The sequence below is a fragment of the Camelus ferus genome, chromosome 6 (genome assembly GCF_009834535.1).
Source record: "Camelus ferus isolate YT-003-E chromosome 6, BCGSAC_Cfer_1.0, whole genome shotgun sequence".
NCBI lineage: Eukaryota > Metazoa > Chordata > Mammalia > Artiodactyla > Camelidae > Camelus > Camelus ferus.
Genome location: NC_045701.1, coordinates 6403602 through 6424719, shown reverse-complemented (window position 1 = coordinate 6424719; position 21118 = coordinate 6403602). Strand labels below are relative to the sequence as shown.

At 34.0% G+C, this 21118-nt stretch overlaps 1 protein-coding gene across 6 annotated transcripts in view; it reads right to left on the bottom strand.

Moving 5' to 3' along the window:
- The window catches only part of VPS13C (vacuolar protein sorting 13 homolog C), a 157412-nt gene that overhangs the window by 53340 nt on the left and 82954 nt on the right, over nucleotides 1-21118 (bottom strand). For all 6 annotated transcript variants that reach the window (XM_032481043.1, XM_032481044.1, XM_032481045.1 and 3 more), the window contains 12 exons: nucleotides 20731-20887; nucleotides 18824-18940; nucleotides 17441-17544; nucleotides 16872-17039; nucleotides 15377-15681; nucleotides 14251-14398; nucleotides 10505-10655; nucleotides 8270-8379; nucleotides 5718-5887; nucleotides 4160-4404; nucleotides 2776-3005; nucleotides 1349-1441 (listed from right to left, as the gene is read on the bottom strand). In XM_032481043.1, coding sequence (XP_032336934.1) covers nucleotides 1349-1441; nucleotides 2776-3005; nucleotides 4160-4404; nucleotides 5718-5887; nucleotides 8270-8379; nucleotides 10505-10655; nucleotides 14251-14398; nucleotides 15377-15681; nucleotides 16872-17039; nucleotides 17441-17544; nucleotides 18824-18940; nucleotides 20731-20887 — 1998 coding nt within the window. The remainder of the gene's footprint in view (nucleotides 1-1348; nucleotides 1442-2775; nucleotides 3006-4159; nucleotides 4405-5717; nucleotides 5888-8269; nucleotides 8380-10504; nucleotides 10656-14250; nucleotides 14399-15376; nucleotides 15682-16871; nucleotides 17040-17440; nucleotides 17545-18823; nucleotides 18941-20730; nucleotides 20888-21118) is intronic.

Below are 21118 nucleotides of genomic sequence, written 5' to 3'. Positions count from 1 at the left end.
AGTTCAAGAAGCCCCACTTCCTTACAGCTTTCTCTGATGTCCTAGTCTGAGCAGGAGGCTCCTGCCTGTGCTCCCAGCAGCACCTCGTGCTTGCCTCTAGCACTGAAAGCTGTGATCAGTTGACACATTTCTATCTCTCACATATGTCATTAAGTTTTTTGAATGCAGGGAACATGTATCCCTAATGTAGAGGACATTTTTTACACATAGCAAAAGCTCAGAAAATGTTTGCTGAATGACTAAAGTGACATATAACGAAACAGAAGAACAATCTCAGCACCTTAACCCATGTCTCAGATAAAGTGCATACAAATTCAAGTTCTTCCCCACATTTACCACTTTAAGTCTTCAGAAAAGCAAATCTGTTAAAATACAATCTAAGACTATCTACTATTTAAAATATTGAGAGAAAGCAAAATTGTTATTTACATGGTAATTCAAATGACATTACTTCGAGCCTTCATTTCATCACTACTGGTTATTCACCTATATAATAAAGCTGTTATCAGAATTGCTTTCAATCACCTCAATTTTGTGCCCTTTGGACAGAGAGAGAAATAGACTTTGGAAAGTATTCTGTATCTTCCATTTACAATTGGCCGTGAGGTCATATTTAAAAACTATGAATGCCACCGAAGAACAGACTGTTTTTTTCAATACTTCAAGTGTAACAGATAAAAAAATCCTAATAACTTATTTCTAGCATATATCTATTATTATAAATATTTTATAAACCAAGTAAAACATTTAATCACATAATTATTAATTCAACCAAATCGTATCTCAAATAAAAACCTAAAAATACATTATTGCAAATAAAATAACAGCAACCTTATTTTCCCATCCTTCCTTCCCATTTCATGTCTGCTCTCCCCTCCAAACCCAAACTCCAACACACATGCAAATATAACAGATAAAAGCTATCCTGATCATTTGTGTACATTTAAAAGTACAGATCACCCTTGAACAACATGTGTTTGAACTGCAGGGATCCACTCATGTATGGATTTCTTCCAATAGTAAATACAGTGGTACTACAAGATCTGCAGTTGTTTGGATCCACAGATGCAGATCCTCAGATACGGAGAAATGCAGACACTGAGGAACCGAGTATTCTGAGGGCTCACTACAAAGTTAAACGAACTCCTAATCCCCACATCGTTCAAGGGTCAACTGCACTCTTTCAAAGAAAACAGAAACAAACATTTGCATTAACGAGAATGTTTCTTAATGTTAGAGGTATTTATTCATTACTAAATATGTGAGTAGCATAATGCTATAGATATGACAGACATCAAAAGATAGGAAAAATAATAATTTTCACCCAAATAATACGATAGGCACTAACCTTAATTATAAATTCTTCAACATTAATATCTATATTTTCTTTTCCTGAAGTCCATGCACATTTTTTCATAAATAAAGAACAGGGCTGTAAGATCTAGAAACAAATAAAATTTACTTACGAACATGTCTTACTTAATTTGAGATCTTTAACTATAACCTATTACTAAAAGCAAAAAGGCAAATTAAATTATCAGAGACTCTCCTGTGAGGGCTCCTTCAAATTGTAAGTCTATGACCACTGTTAAAGGACTTAAAGCAGTTCTGATCAATTTCTTTAGGCCAAGTGCTTAAGTAATGATGCATATTTACTATTAGAAGCTTAAAATGTTTCCTTTTGCTAAATAAAGTGACTTTTAAATGATGCCCTGTGTAAAATACACTTTTAAGATATCTATAAAAGACATGAGCTAAAGACTATGGTAAGATCTTACACTTACAAAAAGGTAAATGAGGAAATGGAACTGGTTATTTCATTATAATTTTTATGATCACTAAATCACTCGAAACTGTTAAACAAATAGTTCTGTTAACATCTTTTAAAAATAGACTATATAGTAAAGTAGGTAAATGAATAGTTTCCAGATGATTAACAACATGTCAGTCTTGAATTTCCTCAAAGGTCCTTATCAGAATAAATTTCAAATCTTCAAATTTGATTTATTAAAGCCATAAAGCCTATATACTTAAATATCATCAAAGAAATAAATAAAGTAACCTCGCTCTTGAATTGAATGGGGGAATTAGTATTGCACAATTTTCAGTTTTAAAAAAATTAGGATGTGCTTTAAATAGAATGATTAACATAAGCTTTCTGGTGACATGTCAAAAGAAGATGATCCCAATAAAGAATGTTTCATGATAAAGTATAAACTAAGCTTAGCACAGCATTTCCTTATGCAAGTCACTCTGTCCACAAATTTTTTTTTATTTAAAATAACACTGCAAAAGAGTCACATTAAATAATGATGCTCTTAAACATAAAATTACCAATTTAACATTAAAAATCGGTATGCTAATTAAAATCATATTTTTCAACAATAATGTGAAAGTATAATTGAAGTTAACTTGTAATATAGCAAAACAATCTCTTTCGGTCACATGACTCCAAATGAATTTCTTCGTTCATTCACTCATTCATGTGGGGAGCAAAAGCAACAGCTGAAGAGGAATGTGGTATTGTACTAAAATTCAAATACTGTTCAGCGAAAGATGGTATAATAAGAATGAGTTTGGAGGTAGTACACAGTTTTGTCACTAGCAGACATGGCTAAATCAGTTAACATCTTTGCAATTCAACATCCTTTTCCATAAAATCTCAAGCTGGAGTAAATACTCTGAAGTCCTACAGAGCTCTCACATTCTCAATTCTATGAATCAACCATTTCTGCCATCCTTCAATCCAAGTTCAGGATATAAGGTAATTCTTACTGTGGTAATGTTCTTTCCTCTCTTTTCTCTGAGAAAAGGGCAAGCAAGCACTTTAAGGTCTCTCACAGAGGCTTCCATCTTCTGTTCGAGTTGGGATGCTGACAGAGAGAGGTTACACTGGAACGAGGCTGTCAGAGCAGGAGCATCAGCCTTTGTCAGGTTGGCAACAAACACCACTTCTGGATCTGTGATCTTGGCCTTTAAAGTCATATTTGGTCTTACAGAGTCATCTGAAGAAACAAATATAGGAACCATAAACGTTCTAGTAAAGTAAACCTTGTCACTTGGGTACATGTTATCTATAATTTGCTAAGTTGCATCTAATATCCTATTATGGATATGGTAAAATTAACAATATTAATAACTGACTGGTTAATATGAATGATAACTGGTTATTAACAAATGCTGGTTATGTGCAATCTGATCCCTGTTGTAAGAGGATCATTCCCACTTTGACCTAACAAAAATAATCTTGTTTTGAAGCTCTTTTTGTCAGAATCAATGTGCATGTATATATATCTGAATATTACATCACGTTGCAGGAGTAAGGAAGGGGAAATGAGAGGGGAATATCAGGAAGAGGGTAGGAGATCCTGATAAACTAGACAGACCATGATTGTTTGTTTATTTTGATTTCACCCTAAAGTATACACTCAGTGTCGTACAATCTATAGTATAAGTATATTAAATGTATATATGAATACAGAGATATCACATGATTACAGTTTAAGAAAGGTAAAAGGAAAAATAAAATTCTGACCTTCCCAGTAAATAGCAGTTTTCCAATCTTGCTGAGTTGCACATTAGAGAGAAAAATGCCTGACCTTAGACAATTATAATTTAACAGAGAAAATCATTGGTCTATTTGGCAATACTGGAATAAATGGTTTATGGGTCAAGGAGTGGCATCAGCATACATGGAGACCAGACATCTGCAAACCCTCTCCTGACTTGGAAGAGTCTGAGGTGATGTCCAGGGCTGTCACGTTGGGTCCTCCAATACCCTCGCCTTCTGCTTTTATCTGTTTAATTGCTCTTCAATATGCTATAATTCTTCCAAGTATTTTCTTTGAATAAGACTCCCTTTCTATAAAACAGGCTGCCAACCACAGGCTCAGATTAACTCCCTCTATTTCTGGATGAGTAAAGAAATGTTAGTGGCAGAGCTGGAACCAGAGCAGAGGTTTCTTGGCCCTGATTCAATATATATACTCTACCTCTCTCTTAAAAATCTATCCTTACTAAAGTTATTCTACTGAATACATTTAAATTCAAAAGAGTAACTTTACATTCTTAAATTATCCATTTCTTTCTTTTTTCCTGTGTGTAATGTCTGTTAAAATACATGACAAGTTGTCATCTACAACAGATAAATTCTGCTAACCTTTCTCCATCTTGATTTTTGGCATGGCAGTCTGTCGTAGTGGAATCTGTGATTCTTTGGCCAGATTTTCGGGACTCTGAGGTACAGCTTTGATAAAGAAATCTGCCACAGTCATCAGAAACTCCACACTGGCACAGACATACAGCTTGTCAAGAACAGCATCAATATGACTTCCATTTTTCCCTTGTTTGTAATTTATGTCAATCATAGAGCTGTTATCTTGGCCATTCTTCTTATCAATCATTCTAAAAAAATAAATATACATCCGTTATGTTATTCCTGCTAAAACAATTAAAAAGATGAAAAATTTCCTATACATCTTGGTAATTTTTCTTTCACCTTTCAGCTTCCAATCTGAACAGAAAACAGATCAGTATTAAGTGGAGTATTAGCTTAATACTCCAGTATTAGTTTAATAGCTAATCAGCAACCAAAATATGGTCTCCTAATCTCCACAGCAAAGTTCATGTTAATAAGCAATTACAGAATATTTCATATAGAGAAACAAATCAATTACTGCTGAAAGGAAGTTTGGCAATTAGCAAAATGAGCCCCACAAAATTTAAAAGACAATCTCTTTATATTATTTTACAAAATAAAACATCCCTGAAGGAATTTATCTCCAAAGATCATCCTATACAATTGAGTGCAAAAGTATTCAATGTAATTCGTATCAGTCAGTGTTCAAGAGTCCACACATCCTCGTGTGTGCTGCAAAGAGCATGCTACCAACAGAAGGATGGCCTTTATCACCCTTGCCTAGACAGCGGTGAAGGCTACGCCAGGGCATGAAATTTGCAAAAGAGAAAAGTTGGTTGCATGAAAGCACTCTGTCCTCATTTACTCACTTCTTAGAAAAACAAAGGGCTCAGAAATACCCAGTATACATTCAATGTAATTCAGCTTTAGGTAACAGCATACTTTTTCTCCAAAAAACATCAAGGACAAAAATATTATGCATCTCATTATTTGGGAAAGGAATAAAAATATAATTAGGCTATTGAAGGTGCTTTCTTCTCTATTTCTCACTTGATAGTAAGGTGGTATAAATTAATCTTTCAAAAATGGGTTGATAACATGAAAATTAGGGATTCCATTTCTACTGAAAGTTTTAAAAAATTTCACAGAATTGTTTTAAAATATATATACAAAATAAATAAGACAAAGAAAAATATTTAACTTTATGGGTTTTTGAAAAAAGATTCTGCTTACTGGGAACAATTTACAAAAATACATTACCAATGAACCATACCATGTGGATTTAATTCTTAAAATCTTGTATTTTCTTAGTTCCCACTTTTAAGACAGGATTTTATTACTAAACTTCCCTTTATTTCAAACTTTAAAGCAACAGAACGTGAAATAGCAATACTTCTTGATGCACTTCAAACTGAAATATGACCAAAGACCTCTTCTGATAACCCAAGGAACAGGATCCCAGAAAGGATGATCATGAGACCCCTTCAGACAATCTCAAGCCCAGCGATCAACGCCTGGCAGCCATGCCAGGTGCAATGCCAACCTTACATAATGTACAGCAAGTTCAGAGATGACAAACCTTGATGTTGCTCTCTCAATTCCTTCCCTGAGATCATCAAGGGTACATGTCTTAAGCTTAAGGTTGACATTCATTGAGCCATCCTTAAACATCTTCCCTGCAGAGGCCATAAGATGCAGTCTGAGTTCGCCGAGCCGTAAACTGTCATTATGAAATGAAAGTTTGGACTCCTGTGGTGTATTTTACAAGCAAAAGAATCAATTATCTTCAAGTGCTATGTAATTGCTTCTAAACCTATTTCTTAACTCAGAAATCAAAAGGAAATCCATACCACAAATTTTTAAAGTATGGGTGTTAAAACACAAAAGTGGAAAGAGTAATACGCATGTTTGTGATTGTGTAAGTACATACAAATAAATACGTAAGTGTGTGTGTGGATACTCGACAATGGTTAACATATAAAAATTTCTGATTTACAATTCAATGCAAATAAAAATAATCAGGAAATTGGCAATCAATCATTCTAACCTATAAATATTTAATGAGTTCTTCTATAAAAAGCATTGTGATAGGAAGCATGGGCTTTATAAGAAAGGATAAGGCAAGGTAGGTGATCTCAGTGAGCTTATAACCTAACTGAGAAAGCAAAATAGAAATACATTACAGGGAACATCAAGAAGGTGAGAACTAATTGAGCCTCAGACACTGAGTGGAATCAGACAGTCGAAGAGGAGGTAAAAGACATTCCAGATGGGGAAGAAATATGAGCAAACAATTCAAGATGCTCTCAGGGCACAAGGTACACGTTGGCATCTTAGGCTTAAATATTCCAAAATATTCCAATAAAAGAAAGGTAGGGAATGAGTTCTAGAAAGAAATATGGAGGCCTAATCAAAGTCTCAAATCCTAAACTAAAAGATTAAAACTTTTATGTATAGGAAAAAACACCTCTGTCTTTATTCCACCGTAACACATAGTTCCAAATTGTGTAGGTATTCCCAGATATTAAAAGAGCAAAACCCAACCAACCAACTGAAAAAAGATATATAAATCTTCAGGAAAGTAAAGCTCATTAGTCATAATTGCTCACTACAGACCAGGGCATTGATATAAGCAGCACTGGTGACGGGTAATTCTTAGTACACTGGTTGTAACTCCGTATCTTCTCTCACTCAAAAGAATACACTGGATGTAAGTGGGTCAGAATGAAATTATTATTGGAAAACTTGGAATGCCTTTAATTTATAAAAGTGTAAATAAATAACTCACAAATTCGAGATCTCTAATTATTCACAGCAATGACCAGTGACACATCTGCTGATCACAATGTAATACTGTTTGTGGTATGGTTACTGACGTAGACAATTTGGAGCCACTGAATGTTTTTTTTTAATTAATTAAAATTCACATAACACTGAAGGTTGTCTAAGTAGAATGAGAAGTTGTAAATGGCTACATGAGACTGATTGAGGAAACTGAACTTGTGCCAGTATCTAGGATGGATGAAAGGAAAATGTGCAACTAACAAGGAAGCCACTGCAGTGTTTTAAGTGTGAGCCAAGACGTTTCAAATAAAGCAGCAATGATTATTGCCAGGAAAGAACAAATGTTCACTCAAAGAAAAAACTGACAGTACTCGGTGTCTGAATGAATGAAGACGGTCAACAAAGAAGTAAAAGAAGACGCTGAGATTCTAAGGCTGGGGAACCAGGAGAATGACAGCATCTTAAGCGAAGCAAAGAAAACAGTTAACTGTTCATTCTCCATTAGGTCATTTTCTGATCTTTTCATTAACATTAAACATTAGAAATTAAGGCAATCCATTGTACAAGCGACAGATTCTAGTCCAAGGCTCAACAGTAACAATGGATGAATACTGTGTAACTTTTACAAAACAATGTGAAATGTCAGATAACATACAAATGGACATTAATAACAGATATAATACCATAATCAGTGCATATTGTGGGTATTATATGACATGTGTATTATAAGTTATTATGATATAACATTAACTGATATAATCAAAAAGATTTATTAAAGGACATTATCTATATAATAAAAAGGCAGCTTTCTAAAACATCATTGACATATTATGTGGTTCAAATCATTATGGCACTAGACCTTGGTTCCTAAATTCACTAATCAGTACCCTTAATATGTATCTACTACATACAAAATTTATTCAGTAGAAACACAATTAATGTTTGTATATCATGGATAATTATAAATTTTAAAATTCAAAGGTTCCAATGCCACTACTGAATTACTTTCCTTAAACAGTTAAATATGCATATATATCTAGCTATGTTAAAAAACTGCACATGTAATTAATTATTCATATATAAAATTCTTCTCATAAAGATAGGTCTAAGTGTTTTAGTGCTGATATTACTTGGAAAGAAGTAAAAACTTTCCCTTAGCCTAGTAAGATTAGAAACACTAACAAAGTGAGGACAGAAAACAAGACCGATGCACATACTGCAGGCCAAACAGAATATAATATTCATATCAAGTTTTAAATGAATAGTCACATCAAAAAATGACAATATTCTGAAGTTGAATATCAAGAGCTAAGGACTTATTCCTAGATACAGAAATTAATTACATACCTGGGTGATATCATTGTTATAAAGGACAATGGAAAGAGATGCAAAGTGAAAGTCAAACTGGAGAGTGACATCCTGATCCGAAGAAAACTTTGAGTCTGGCAAATCTTGTTCTGATGGTTCAAACATAAATATGAAAATTGAAAAGCTTTTAAGTAGGTATATAGTTTTATACATGTTTTAAAAAACAGGATAATAACTTATTATTCTAAATTTATATCATACTTCCTAGAATTCTTTAAGTCACTACAAGGCAATTAACAAAAATGGCAATGTATTCCATTGATATTTAGTACAGGGCAAAGTGATAGAGCAGACTATCTACACTGAAAAAAAAAGAGAGGGCCTTGTAAAGAGTATCAAGACAACTTTTTTTTAAAAGCCATTCCAGAGCAAGACTACTTTATTATAGTTTGTAATTATCAAAGCATGTCACTTAACTGGTTACAAGCCATTCTCAAGAGATTATGAAATTGGAGTAACAGAAAAGTAAAATACTTTGTCCTAGAACAGACAGCTAGTCAGTAAGACTGCTAGTGTAATGCACTCCTCACTAATTAAGTAACTTAATTAGGTAATTAAAAAATTACCTTTATCACCCAATCCATTACCTTTACAAGCAGAACAGAATGGAAATTAAAAGCAGAGTCAAAGAGAGTGCAAATACAATGTGGGACACAGGGTCTCTGGGATTCTGAAGTGAAGAGCCTTTGAGAAGTAATTTAGTCTTTTCCCTCATCTTTAGGCAGAAACTTTTTAGACAAAGGATAGATATTGCTTTCAATCACTCTTACAAAGTGATTCTATAATCTCTTTTGAAGACTGATTCTACGATCATTTATAGGAAATCTATCCTTACAAGTTACTGGAAGAGCAAACTCTGCGGAACTTCAGCCACATAAAGGCTTCTCCAAGTCGGAAGACTCTAGGGTTTTTCCCTCACTTTCCCTGAAAATAATTTACATTCCAATCTTCATCATCTCTGTAGCTTTTCCATCTGAACTCATAAATACTCCTAAGTACCATATTAATCATATAGTCTGGACCATATATATGAATTGAAAATAGCAGAACATAATGAGATCACTAATCACATAGTTTGCCTGCTATGGTTTATTCACCTGTTCATATTCCCTGTCTAACCACAGCAACAGCCTACTTATCTAGCATTGTCTATATGGTGGCATAAACTCAACCTGAAGCACTCACAGGCATCCTGAACCAAAAATCTTATTTTACACACATGCTCTAGTCATTTGTTTTGTGATTTCAAAACACACCAGACCTAACTACAGGGGAAGCAGTGCTGGTATATTATTATTAACTGACTGTCCTAAGTAACATCTAATGACCTGAGCGTTACAAACACGCAGCAGTCTGGGCCCACTTATTATAAGGACAACGAACACTTCATCTCTTTTTATCCTTGGAAATATTAACCTATTCAGAGTCTAGTAAAACATATAATATTCACACAATGACTTGAAATGATGAAAAAAGAATTAAATTATATTCTATATATTTTTAAATGGTTGAATTTAAAAGTTTCAGTGCTTTTGAAAGATTCAATTTTTTTTTTAAATGGAGGGACTGGGGATTGAAACCAGGACCTCATGCATGCTAAGCATGCCTACTTTGTTTCTTCTCTAAGTATACCACCTCAGCTTTTTTTTTTAACTTAAGTATAGTCAGTTTACAATACTGTGACAATTTCTGGTGTACAGCATAATGTTTCAGTCATACATATACAGACATATATTTGTTTTCATATTCTTTTTCATTACAGGTTACTACAAGATACTGAATATAGTTCCCTGTGTTACACAGAAGAAATTTTTGTTTATCTATTTTATATATCATAGTATTTGCAAATCTCGAATTCCCAATATATCCCTTCCCACCTCCTTTCCCCTCTGGTAACCATAAGTTTGTTTTCTATGTCTGTGAGTCTGTTTCTGTTTTGTAAGTAAATTCAGCTTTCATAAATAAAGGGCAAACAAGCATCACACAGGCAATAAGAGGTGGCCCCTCCCCTCAGAGCAGACAATGAGCCTACCTCCTTCCCCTGGGGGCTTCAAGGCAGCCCCAGTCCCCTGCGATTTTCAATAGTAAATAATACAACACTGAATCAGTTCACACCACATTATGCTGGACAACTAAAAAAAACAGTAAATATAAATATAGCATTAACACTAATTTTCCTCTATAATCAAAGCAAAAACTTTCATCAATTTATACCTTTGAGGTGGTCAAGTCCACTGGAAACATCTTTTCTTACTTTTACAACCTCCTGGGTAGGCTGCGTAGGGCTTGGCTGGGAAGAAGCTTCTCCAAGATTCTCCAGCAAAATTTTCATTAAAACTGTTAAGTCATCTCTACTGAGAGCAACCTAGAAACCAAAAATAGGCTGTTGTTAATTTAAAGTAATAAAAAATGCAAAATATCATATTTATGTCTTTATTTATGGATCCTCAAATGAATTAATTGTTCACCTAACAACAACAACAACAAAAAGCAAGTTGGGACCATAAATACCAGGAGAGAAGTATTTCATCTTGTGTATTAGACATTCCTCCTGTGTGTAAACATGCTTCTGCCTCCCTCTGTATCCAAGACCCGGCTTCCGGTTCTTCATCCCTCTTCCTGCCTTAACTGCCATTCTCCAGTTCCTCCTGTTCCTGGACCTGTGCCTCTCTCCCCTCTCCTGAGCTCCTCATCTCCATTCTGCCTTTCTCTCTTCTCATCCAGTACTAGCTTCCTCCTGCACATTTACTCCCCTCCAAACTCAATACAGGAAGAGTGCTGTTCAGTTTTCGGCCTCTACCAAGAAGGAAAAAGATGCTCTCCTGCAGTGTAGCGCCTACTCTCAGCACATATGCATTTGGATGTACATAAATCATTTCTTTAACTTATCAAGATAATGCCTCTTAGAACAATAACAAATGCATCTACAAAGAATTTTTAAAAATCAAAACACAGATGAGGAAATGAGTACCTTGCTTATCTTCAACCTGTATAAAAGGGGATATGTGGCAAAAAGGAAAAGGAAAAAAAAAAGAAAAGCAAGAGCTTTTGAGTCAGGCATATCTGTATCAACTCTACAACTTTCAGGCTGTGTTGTTGGCCAAGTTTCTTAAATTCTAAAACAGGAATGTCATCTCCCTCATAGGCAGTTGCAGAACAACATGAAGCTGCTAGAACGAGGATGCTACTGCCTACTAAGATCCATTAAACCTTTTAGCTCTTCCATCTTTTGTACAGTTCCCCTACACACACAGTCGTCCAAAAGGCCTGTTTCTAGTATTTAAACACAAATTCACACAAGGCACATTCACAGCACCTTCTCTTCTGAACACGACAATACCCGATGTCCCCCCAGTTAAGCACTTATTCCGAAGGAGTCCCTGATCCCCAGTCTAAATGAAAATGGGGAGATATTTTAGCATGAGATAATGACCAGGGATTTCTTGTTTGCTCCAAGCTCCAGTCTTTAGATAATGGATGTCACTTTAACTTCCTAGAACTTCCTTGTCTGTTCATTCCCACTTATGATACCAACAAAGGCAACAGTTGCCTGAAAGACAAATTACTTCGCCACCTCCTAATATTTGAAAAGGGTCAAGTACTAGTTGTGGGATCTAAGCTTAGCAAGGGAGAATTTGAGAGAACAGTCCCATGCTCTGGAGTAGAGAAGCCTCTATCAATACCCTAAGCAGATGCTCTTCTTCATATAACACACCCAATCACACTACATACAGGGACCTGTCATTCCTACAACAAACTTCAATTTTAACATCTTCTCTAGTTGAACTTTGCTCCTTTGACCCTTTCTGTTCTATTCAGAACTAACTGAAATAATCACAGATATCAAAAACCTCTAAACTACTAATTATTTGTCTTTCAAACATTCCATTTAGTTACTCCCTCCTTTTTCTTATCTTCTACTGTTTGGCTTCAACAGTTTCATACACAGGTACACAAGAATCATAAGATTCCTATACTTCCATGACCATCTTTGACCAGTATCATCTCTTCCTGTGAGCTACACATAACCTGCTAACTACAGTAATAAATAAAAATAATTGCTGTTTATGTGGTATTGGCACAAAAGCAGACACGTGGATCAATGAAACAGAACAGAGAGCTCAGAAATAAAACCACAGACCTATGGGCAACTAATCTTTGACAAAGGAGGCAAGAACAGACAATGGAGAAAAGACAGTCTCTTTAGCAACTAGTGTTGGGAAAGCCAGACAGCCACAAGTAAATCAATGAAGTTGTTAGCACCCTCCCTCATACCATACACAAAAATAAACTCAAAATGGCTTAAAGACTTAAATATAAGACATGACACCATAAAACTCCTAGAAAGGAACATAAGCAAAACATTCCCTGACATAAATCATAGCAACATTTTCTTAGCTCAGTCTCCCGAGGCAATAGAAATAAAAGTAAAAGTAAATAAACAAGACCTAATCACACTTACAAGCTTTTGACAGCAAAGGAAACCATAAACAAAACGAAAAGACAATCTGTAAGCTGGGAGAAATATATATATAAACAGTGCAAAAGACAAAGGCTTGATTTCCAAAATACACAAACAGCTCATATAGCTCAATAACAAAAAAAAAACAAACAACCCAGTCAAAAAAATGAACAGAAGACCTAAACAGACATTTCTCCAAAGAAGACATACAGATGGCCAACAGGCACATGAAAAGATGCTCAACACTGTTAATTATTAGAGAAACACAAATCAAAACTGCAATAAGGTATCACTTCACACTAGTCAGAATGGCCATCCTTAAAAAGTCTACAAATAATAAATGCTGGAGAGGGTGTGGAGAAAAGAAAATCCTCCTACACTGTTGATGGCAATGTAGATTGGTGTAGCCACTATGGAAAACAGTATGGAAGTTCCTTAAAAATCTAAAACTAGAGTTACCTTATGAACCAGCAATCCCACTCCTGGGCATATATCCGAAAAAGATAAAAACTCTAATCCAAAAAGACACAAGCACCTCGATGTTCAAAGCAACAATATTTACAATAGTCAAGACACGGAAGCAACCTAGATGTCCCTCAAAAGATGAAGGGATAAAGAAGATGTGGTATATATGCAATGGAATATTACTCAGCCATAAAAAAGAATGAAATAATGCTATATGCAACAACATAGATGGACCTAGAGATTATAATACTAAGAGAAGTAAGTCAGACAGAGAAAGATAAATATCGTATGATACCACTTATATGTGGAATCTGAAAAAAATGATACAAATGAATTTATTTACAAAACAGAAACAAACTCACAGACACAGAAAACAAACTTATAGTTACGAAAGGGGAAGACGAGGAGGGATAAATTAGGAATTTGGCATTAGCAGATACAATCTACTATATATAAAGTAGATAAACAACAAGGCTCTACTGTAATGGAAAAAATCTGAAAAAGAATATATATGTATATATGTGTGTGTGTGTGTGTGTGTGTATATTTACATAAAACTGAATCACTTTGTTGCACACCAGAAACTAACACAATATTGTAAATCAAATATACTTCAAATAAAAAAAAAGTATTGCTGTTTATATGCTCACCAAATAAACATATTCACTTTTCTATTTAAAAGAGTGCTTCTATACATTAAAAATACTAAGGTGCTTTGAGAATGTGACATCCAAATATCACTGTATAGTGTCTCATAATTTAACTGCCTTAAAACTTTAATAGGATTGTCCAAAATTACTAATAATATTTTCAGTTGACTCCAATAGGTTTTAACCCCAGATTTCTTGCTGGCTTTATCAAACATCTGACTAATATGAAATAAAGAAAAGTGTGGGACCTAGGATGACCTCATTTTTAGTTAACAGAACATTCCCTTTAAATGTATCATCACTTCTGATGTGCTCTAGAACTACACTGGATCAATGACAAAAGCCTATCTGGCAATTTTCATACATTTTATACATATACTTACCTGCATAGGTTTTAGTTTTCCTTTTATCTCCATCCCTGGAATTTGCACATACCATGTTGCTGCTAAATTTCGCTGTATGGACAAAAGCATGTTGACTGGTTTTAAAATTTCAATGTCATGTTGTGGTAAGCCAGACTGCAGAATCGTTCTGGAAGATAAATAAGAATTTGTATTTCTGAAATTTACATTTTAAAATGAAGACTATCATACTGTGTAACAGTTTCCACATAGCATTCTCCTAAACACTAAAGGCTGCAATCAGAGTTCTTTTAGAACATGCCTCTTTTCGTAAATCAATCTAAATCAGAATAAATCAAGTTTACATGCAGAGCTATGTAAAACAAAGCCTGTATAATGCTGATTTCAAAGACACAAATTTCATGAAGTATGACTATCGCACTATTTACTATCTTTCACAAGGACAATTTAATACTAGCAACCAGTCCATCATACAAATGCTACATCCTTCTAAAACTGGAGAAGACAGAAAGTGATAGTCTACCTAGCCCTTAGTTTTATGTTATTAGCACTTCACCAAACTCAAAGGGAAAAACTCACCAAACCTAAAAGTTAAACAAGCATACTGCAATAGTCATTTCTAGCTTGCCGGTCAACAAATATTTGAACAACCAAGAAAGTTACTCTTGTCCTTCAACAGAACCAACACTTTCCCATTTGGATTCGATAATCCTTTAGATACCTTACTGAGAATTCCTAAACGTGACAAGGTTTGGAAATCAGAAATAAACCTCAAATTTTATTACATTCTAAGAAGTCTTCTCCCATGCACAGAAAAGAAAATAGCTATGTGCAGAGTAAAAAAATGAACAAAGAAAAATAAATCTAAATTAAGTACTGAGTAAACTATAATCTTATAGTAGGAAATTTTACAGTAGGAAATTTTTATAGAGTAAAAAAAAAGTTATAAATTTAGCAAGACAAAAATGCAGATTCTATGAGGTACACCACTACCAAACACTGACCAAAAACCAACAGCCAAGGTTTCATAATCAGAAAAAATAAAGAATAAGACCCATAAAACCCTGGAGGGGTTTCACCCTTGGCAAAGATGCTCTGAAAATTCTATTTCTAGTAAGTAACAGATGACTGTATTATATTTTTATACCTGGACAGCTTCAGCTGAGTGAGCTGGATGCTCATTGTGTCAATGACTGGGGGAAGAGGACAGTGTTCCACAGCAACCACGTTAAATTTGTTTTCAACTCTGATTAAACCCAGATCTGCTATAACAGCATTAGGTGATACAGAAGACTGAGGAATGATGATAACTGGTGCTTTCAAATTGACATCCATCAGAAGGCGGAAACTCTTTTCAGCTAAGTCTTTCATGCTGGAAGCAGCTCTTTCTGCAGCTTGGACTGTAGCTGTGCTCAAAGCCTCTTTGGCAGTTTGAAAATTGTTAAGGAAGTTCTGTTGGAAGAGACTGATATTTAGAGCTCCCCTCAAAATGGAATTTATTTTTAAACGGAAGGACTTTAAAAAAGACAAACTAAATAAAAGAGGTGATATAAAAGAGATGTTATTTAAGATTGGTTACATAGAGAGTAAAGTCTAGAAAGATATAGTTTGAGATAATTAACAAGTGGAAAAGAGTCCTTTAACTTTCATTTTATGTATTTCAGAATTTTTTGGACAAATTTTGGTAATAATTCTTTCTTACATTTCCCTTTTACTCATGAATGTTGGTCATTTTAATTCAAATTTAATAAAGAGATGGCAGAGAGTGCTCTACTTCTCCCAAAGTGGCTTCAATTCTGTACCTCTAGGTCATAGGAATAAAGTTTACACTTAGAAACTGAGGTTTTACCAACTTATTTCTGAAGATTCTTTTTTTAAATGTACCCCAAAGGAGCAAAGATGCTTAAGTGTTTATAATCTTGCAATCATTAATCAGAGTCAAAACTTCTTTATTTAGGGTAAGATGCCTTTTATCTCAATTTCAACTAAAAATGGATTTTTCCTAATGAAGAAAAAAAAACTGGAAGCAATATTCTTGATATACATGCATTAATAACACAAAGTGACTTAAACTAACCCCCTTCTAAATAAATTACCTTCCAGAAAAATAAAACATGATGGTTTAGGTAGAAATCTATGATTTGTAAGCTTTGAATAGCAGCCTCACTAAGAGGCACAGGCAAATTAAACTCTTTGGTCCAGGACACTTACATGGAAATAAACAATTGAAAGAAAAGAATTTTATGGCTTTGTTGATCAAAATTATAATCAAAACCTGTAAGTTTCAATGTAAGTCCTTCAAATGCCTGATAAGCTCCTTAAAAGATTCTTTTAGCTAAATACTTTTTAAGGGTATCTCATAAAACAAACAGCACTGAAAAGCCCTAACTTAAAACATCAGAAGGTACTTTCAAAATACATAACAATGGAAATGTTAAGGAATGATCATGTATAGGTTCAAAACAATGATAGACATTCATTTAGTTATCCATCGTGTAAGGAACTTCCCTAATGGTAAAATTCTGCTCAGTATTTGGGAGTTTACCCCTATTAGTAAAGATTTTGACTATCGAGGTTCAGATATATAGGCAAAGATACTGAGGCCTCAATGGGAAATAAACAGATGTAAAGAATAAACTTACCAAAAGAGACATGAAGAATTTATGAACATAAACAACTTGAATACAGCCCACTTTGAGACTAAGTTTGCCGTCTACTTTAGACATATCAGCATAGGCCTTTCCTTCTGTAGCATCTGGATAAAGAGTCATTTGGAATCTAAAGACTTCATCTTCCAAAATAGAGACAGCCTAAAAGTATTAAATTAACTGGTTATTACAACAAAAAAAGCTGTATCAGTATAGTATTAATAAGATTCCTTACTACAGAATTCTTGATAAAGAAGCATCATTTAAATTCAACCTTCAACGAATGATTAGTTAAAAACATTTAACTCGACAATAACCTTTTCCTAAATCTATAAAAAACATTTTATCAATGGAGGTATCAATCACTTAACTGATCAGAGATAGCTTTTACAAATCACCTAGTCTATACACAATGCAGAAGCAGACAGTGACCATATTTCTGCCCAGTCCCTAACAAAATGCCTGACACGTGACAGACAATACAGAATGAACAAATGAATAAACGCATCTCAAGCCCAAAGAACGAAAATAAATTCCAATATAGAAACATATTCTTTAATTACCTTTTTGTGAATGGACAGCAAATCAACATTCCTAACTACGATATCCTTAAGTCTGGCAAATACGTCGGTCTGCTTTGGCCTCACAGAAACAGAAGCATCCATTCCTGTGGGAAAAATGACACTTGTCACCTACTCAAAGTGAACTGATTTACTGGTATTTAAGTTCAATACCATACTACCAAGACATGGAATGAATAAAAATTACTCACTATTACACATAGTAAAGGTATTACCTTTTACATATGAGATACCTAAGAAAGATGATACTATCTTTAAGTGCTAAGGGCATCTCATATCTAAAATGTGTAGAAGTTTTAAAACAAAAGAAGTCAAATTTCAAAGAAAATCAATCACAGGTCTCCAAACATAAAAATCCTGTGCACTGGCAAGCTCAGAGCTGGTCATTCAGGAAGACATACAACATTTACTAAATAACCATCTCACAAACATTATATTATGAAAACTATTATTCTAAAAACTAAGCATAAATAAATAGTTTGATGAGTTAAGTATGATTCTTTCTACAACAAACTGTACCTAACACATAATGTTTTAAGATTTCTCTCCAAAAAAAGTGTCATTCTTATAAGCTCTAAAGGCATGGTTTCTAAAACCACACCTCAGTAAAGAGAGAATGCCTATAGGTTAGCCCCAATAATGAGCCCAAATCACTACCACACTACTCACAAAACAGATAATATTTGTTAAATGGAACTGACTGTCTCACCTCTTGTTAACTTCTTACTATGTAAGCACCAGGCACTTTTCTAAATATATGTAAATCTGTAAACTTAATCCTCACAACAATCCCATGAATAATTACTGTAACTAACTCCATTTTACAGAAGAGGGAACTCAGGCACGGAAATGTTAATTAATTTGCTCAAGGTCAGCCAGTAAGTGTTAGAACTGTAATCTGAACCTTGGCAGGCTGGCTCCAGGACCTACAGAATTATCCGCACTCATCCTTGTATCAGGCTGATGATAAGTAAAGCTTAAAAACTTTCCTCTAGAAAACTTCTTTTCCTGATTCTATATGTGCACAAGAGACAAGGGGAAAAAAAGCATAACTCAGTGAGATGTTATGATATTCATTTCTCAGTTTTAAGTTATATTATTTTGAAAACACAAACAGGACACAAGAGATTAAGCCTCAGACTTACTCTGAAAATTTTTAAAAACATAAGGAATGTCTCACATCAGTCATGAATCATAACAAATTTACTTCTAACATTTCAAAGCACATCTCTGAAAAGTTTGCAGGAGTCCTCAATATACATAAACCAAAAGATGACTCAAGAGAAATCTACCATGCAACAAGCTCATTCTTCCTGAAGGTCTATGCAGAGAAACAAATACCTACACCAAGGAATAGTTACTTACCATGTATTCGAATATCTGCAATGTTACACTTCTGATCACAGACAAAGATATTAAATGCATTTAATTCAGCTATGATCTTTAAATCAAACACATCGTCTTGAGAAGTACTGCTGGATACTGAAAAGTAATAGAATTCTTGTGATTAACAAAGTGCACAAATGATATAACACATAAAATAATCTCAAATTCACTAAAATAAAAGTACATAATGAACTATGAAGAACCAAAAAGATCTCCATTAAGAATATATATAATTAATATGATTTTTAATCAACTTTCAAATGTTAATCAGACAAAAACTACTATGTTCTCATCCAAGTGAAAAATAAAGGCTACTTTTAATAGCACCGTGTAAATACAATTATGCTAGATGGAAACTTATAATTTTTCTTCTAGGAAAAAAAACCCTCTACATTAGAATTCTAAAATTCCATTACAGCCACATTTTGATTTTTAACTTCTTTCATAACATATATTAGATCAAAGAAAAATATTTCATGAAAAACTGAAATAGTGACAGTTAATAAAATCTGTATTGTTAACTATGACATTTACAATACATATTAACTACAGAGCCAATTTCTCTAGATTGCATTTTTTTCTCCATCCTAAAATAAATTCTATAAGAAATGAACATAAAGGGCTAAAATTAAGGAAAAAAACAAAAAAATTTGTTTTATAATGTATGTTTGTGTCTGCGTGCATGTGTATAAGAATCACAATCAAATAGATTCCCTTAACCTGTTTTAGTCCAGGTCCTGATTGATAATTTTAAGATACAATTTCCCAGAGATTTGTCTTAGCTGAGGGAAACAGACTTTCCCTATAAAACTGAACAGCATGGGGACAGGAGTCCTTAATTACAAGATGATAAAAGCGTTTTTTTTTTTTTTCTATATATTTAAAATAGCATAATCAAACCATAAAAAGCAGCCATACAGCATAACTGGAAGACTGTTTCTTTGGACTAATGTTTTTGGTGGTTTATTGTGAGCTTAAGCATTGCTTTTTAATTTATTCAACTGTGTGTGTGTATGTATATGTTATTAAGGTATTTCCATGGATATTAATGTGACAAGTACATTAAAGACAAAGAAGGTAAAACTCTCTCACTCCAGTTTATAGCAAAAATAATGCTCTGCTCCCTGGTTAAAAAAAACAAAAGAAAACAAAACAAAACTCATCTTTGTATCAGAGTTAATATTACTAACAGTTTTACACTCTAAAGATGCCAGTAATACAGATGATGCAAATAGGTAATGTTCTGAAAATTAAATTACCAGATGTTAGATATTCACACCTTATGATATGAAAGAAAAATAATTAAAATAATATTTGGCTTAAAAATAGGCATATGCTCACTCAGGCTACCTGACATCTAATATTTCAAGACACAAGTCATGGCATGTGCCCATATTTCTATGTGATTTAAATACAGTTTCACTTAGAAACCAAAGTGAGTCTGTCTCTTTGATGAGATTATTCCTTTTGTGTCTTGCCAAGCTTAAAACTGCTGACCACCAGGTAGGTCTAACTGACTGACTGAAATGGGCCCCTGTGACCATGCATGATTCTGTTAATATTTTAATTTTGTCCTTTCTCACCTTCACTGGAATGAAGCCTATAGAGACATCAATGCAAAGTATATGCAACTTTATTTTATGTAGAAGCTAGGCAGTGATATCAAATATAAATACATGATTAATATTAAACATTTATTTAAACTCCCTCACTAAATTATCCTATTATACCATAGGGATAAAATCTGCTTTCTTTTGAAAACCTCATCTGTCAGAGCAGCTGTAACATTAAGGTCCTAAACAGTTATCTTGGCTTGAAAATACAAGTTATTATATGATTATTAAATTCAGATAGAAAGTATTAGACCAGGACTCAAAAGTTAATACCAGTTTTGGCAATGATACTTCTGGACTCCCCGACAAGTGGTTTCAGCTCCTGTTCCTTCTTAGAAGGTTCAGAGGATGGAACAGCAGACGACAGAAAATCCATGAAGGACAGTAAAGCTTCCAAATGAAGAACTAAGTCTAAGGATGAAAATGAAACCTAAGATAACGAACAATTAGAAAGGCAGATTTCAGACACGGTAATTTCTGTTAAACTTCAACATACACAGGCAGCACGAGAATAGTTGAATTAAGGGCCTTTTTTATTTAAGAAAAAAAACCTACTATTACTTATTATAACTTACCAGACAATAAAAACCAACACTGCCCACTCCCACACCCGACCATCATTCTAACCTCAACAGAACCTGACGGGCTTTAAGGTAAAGAT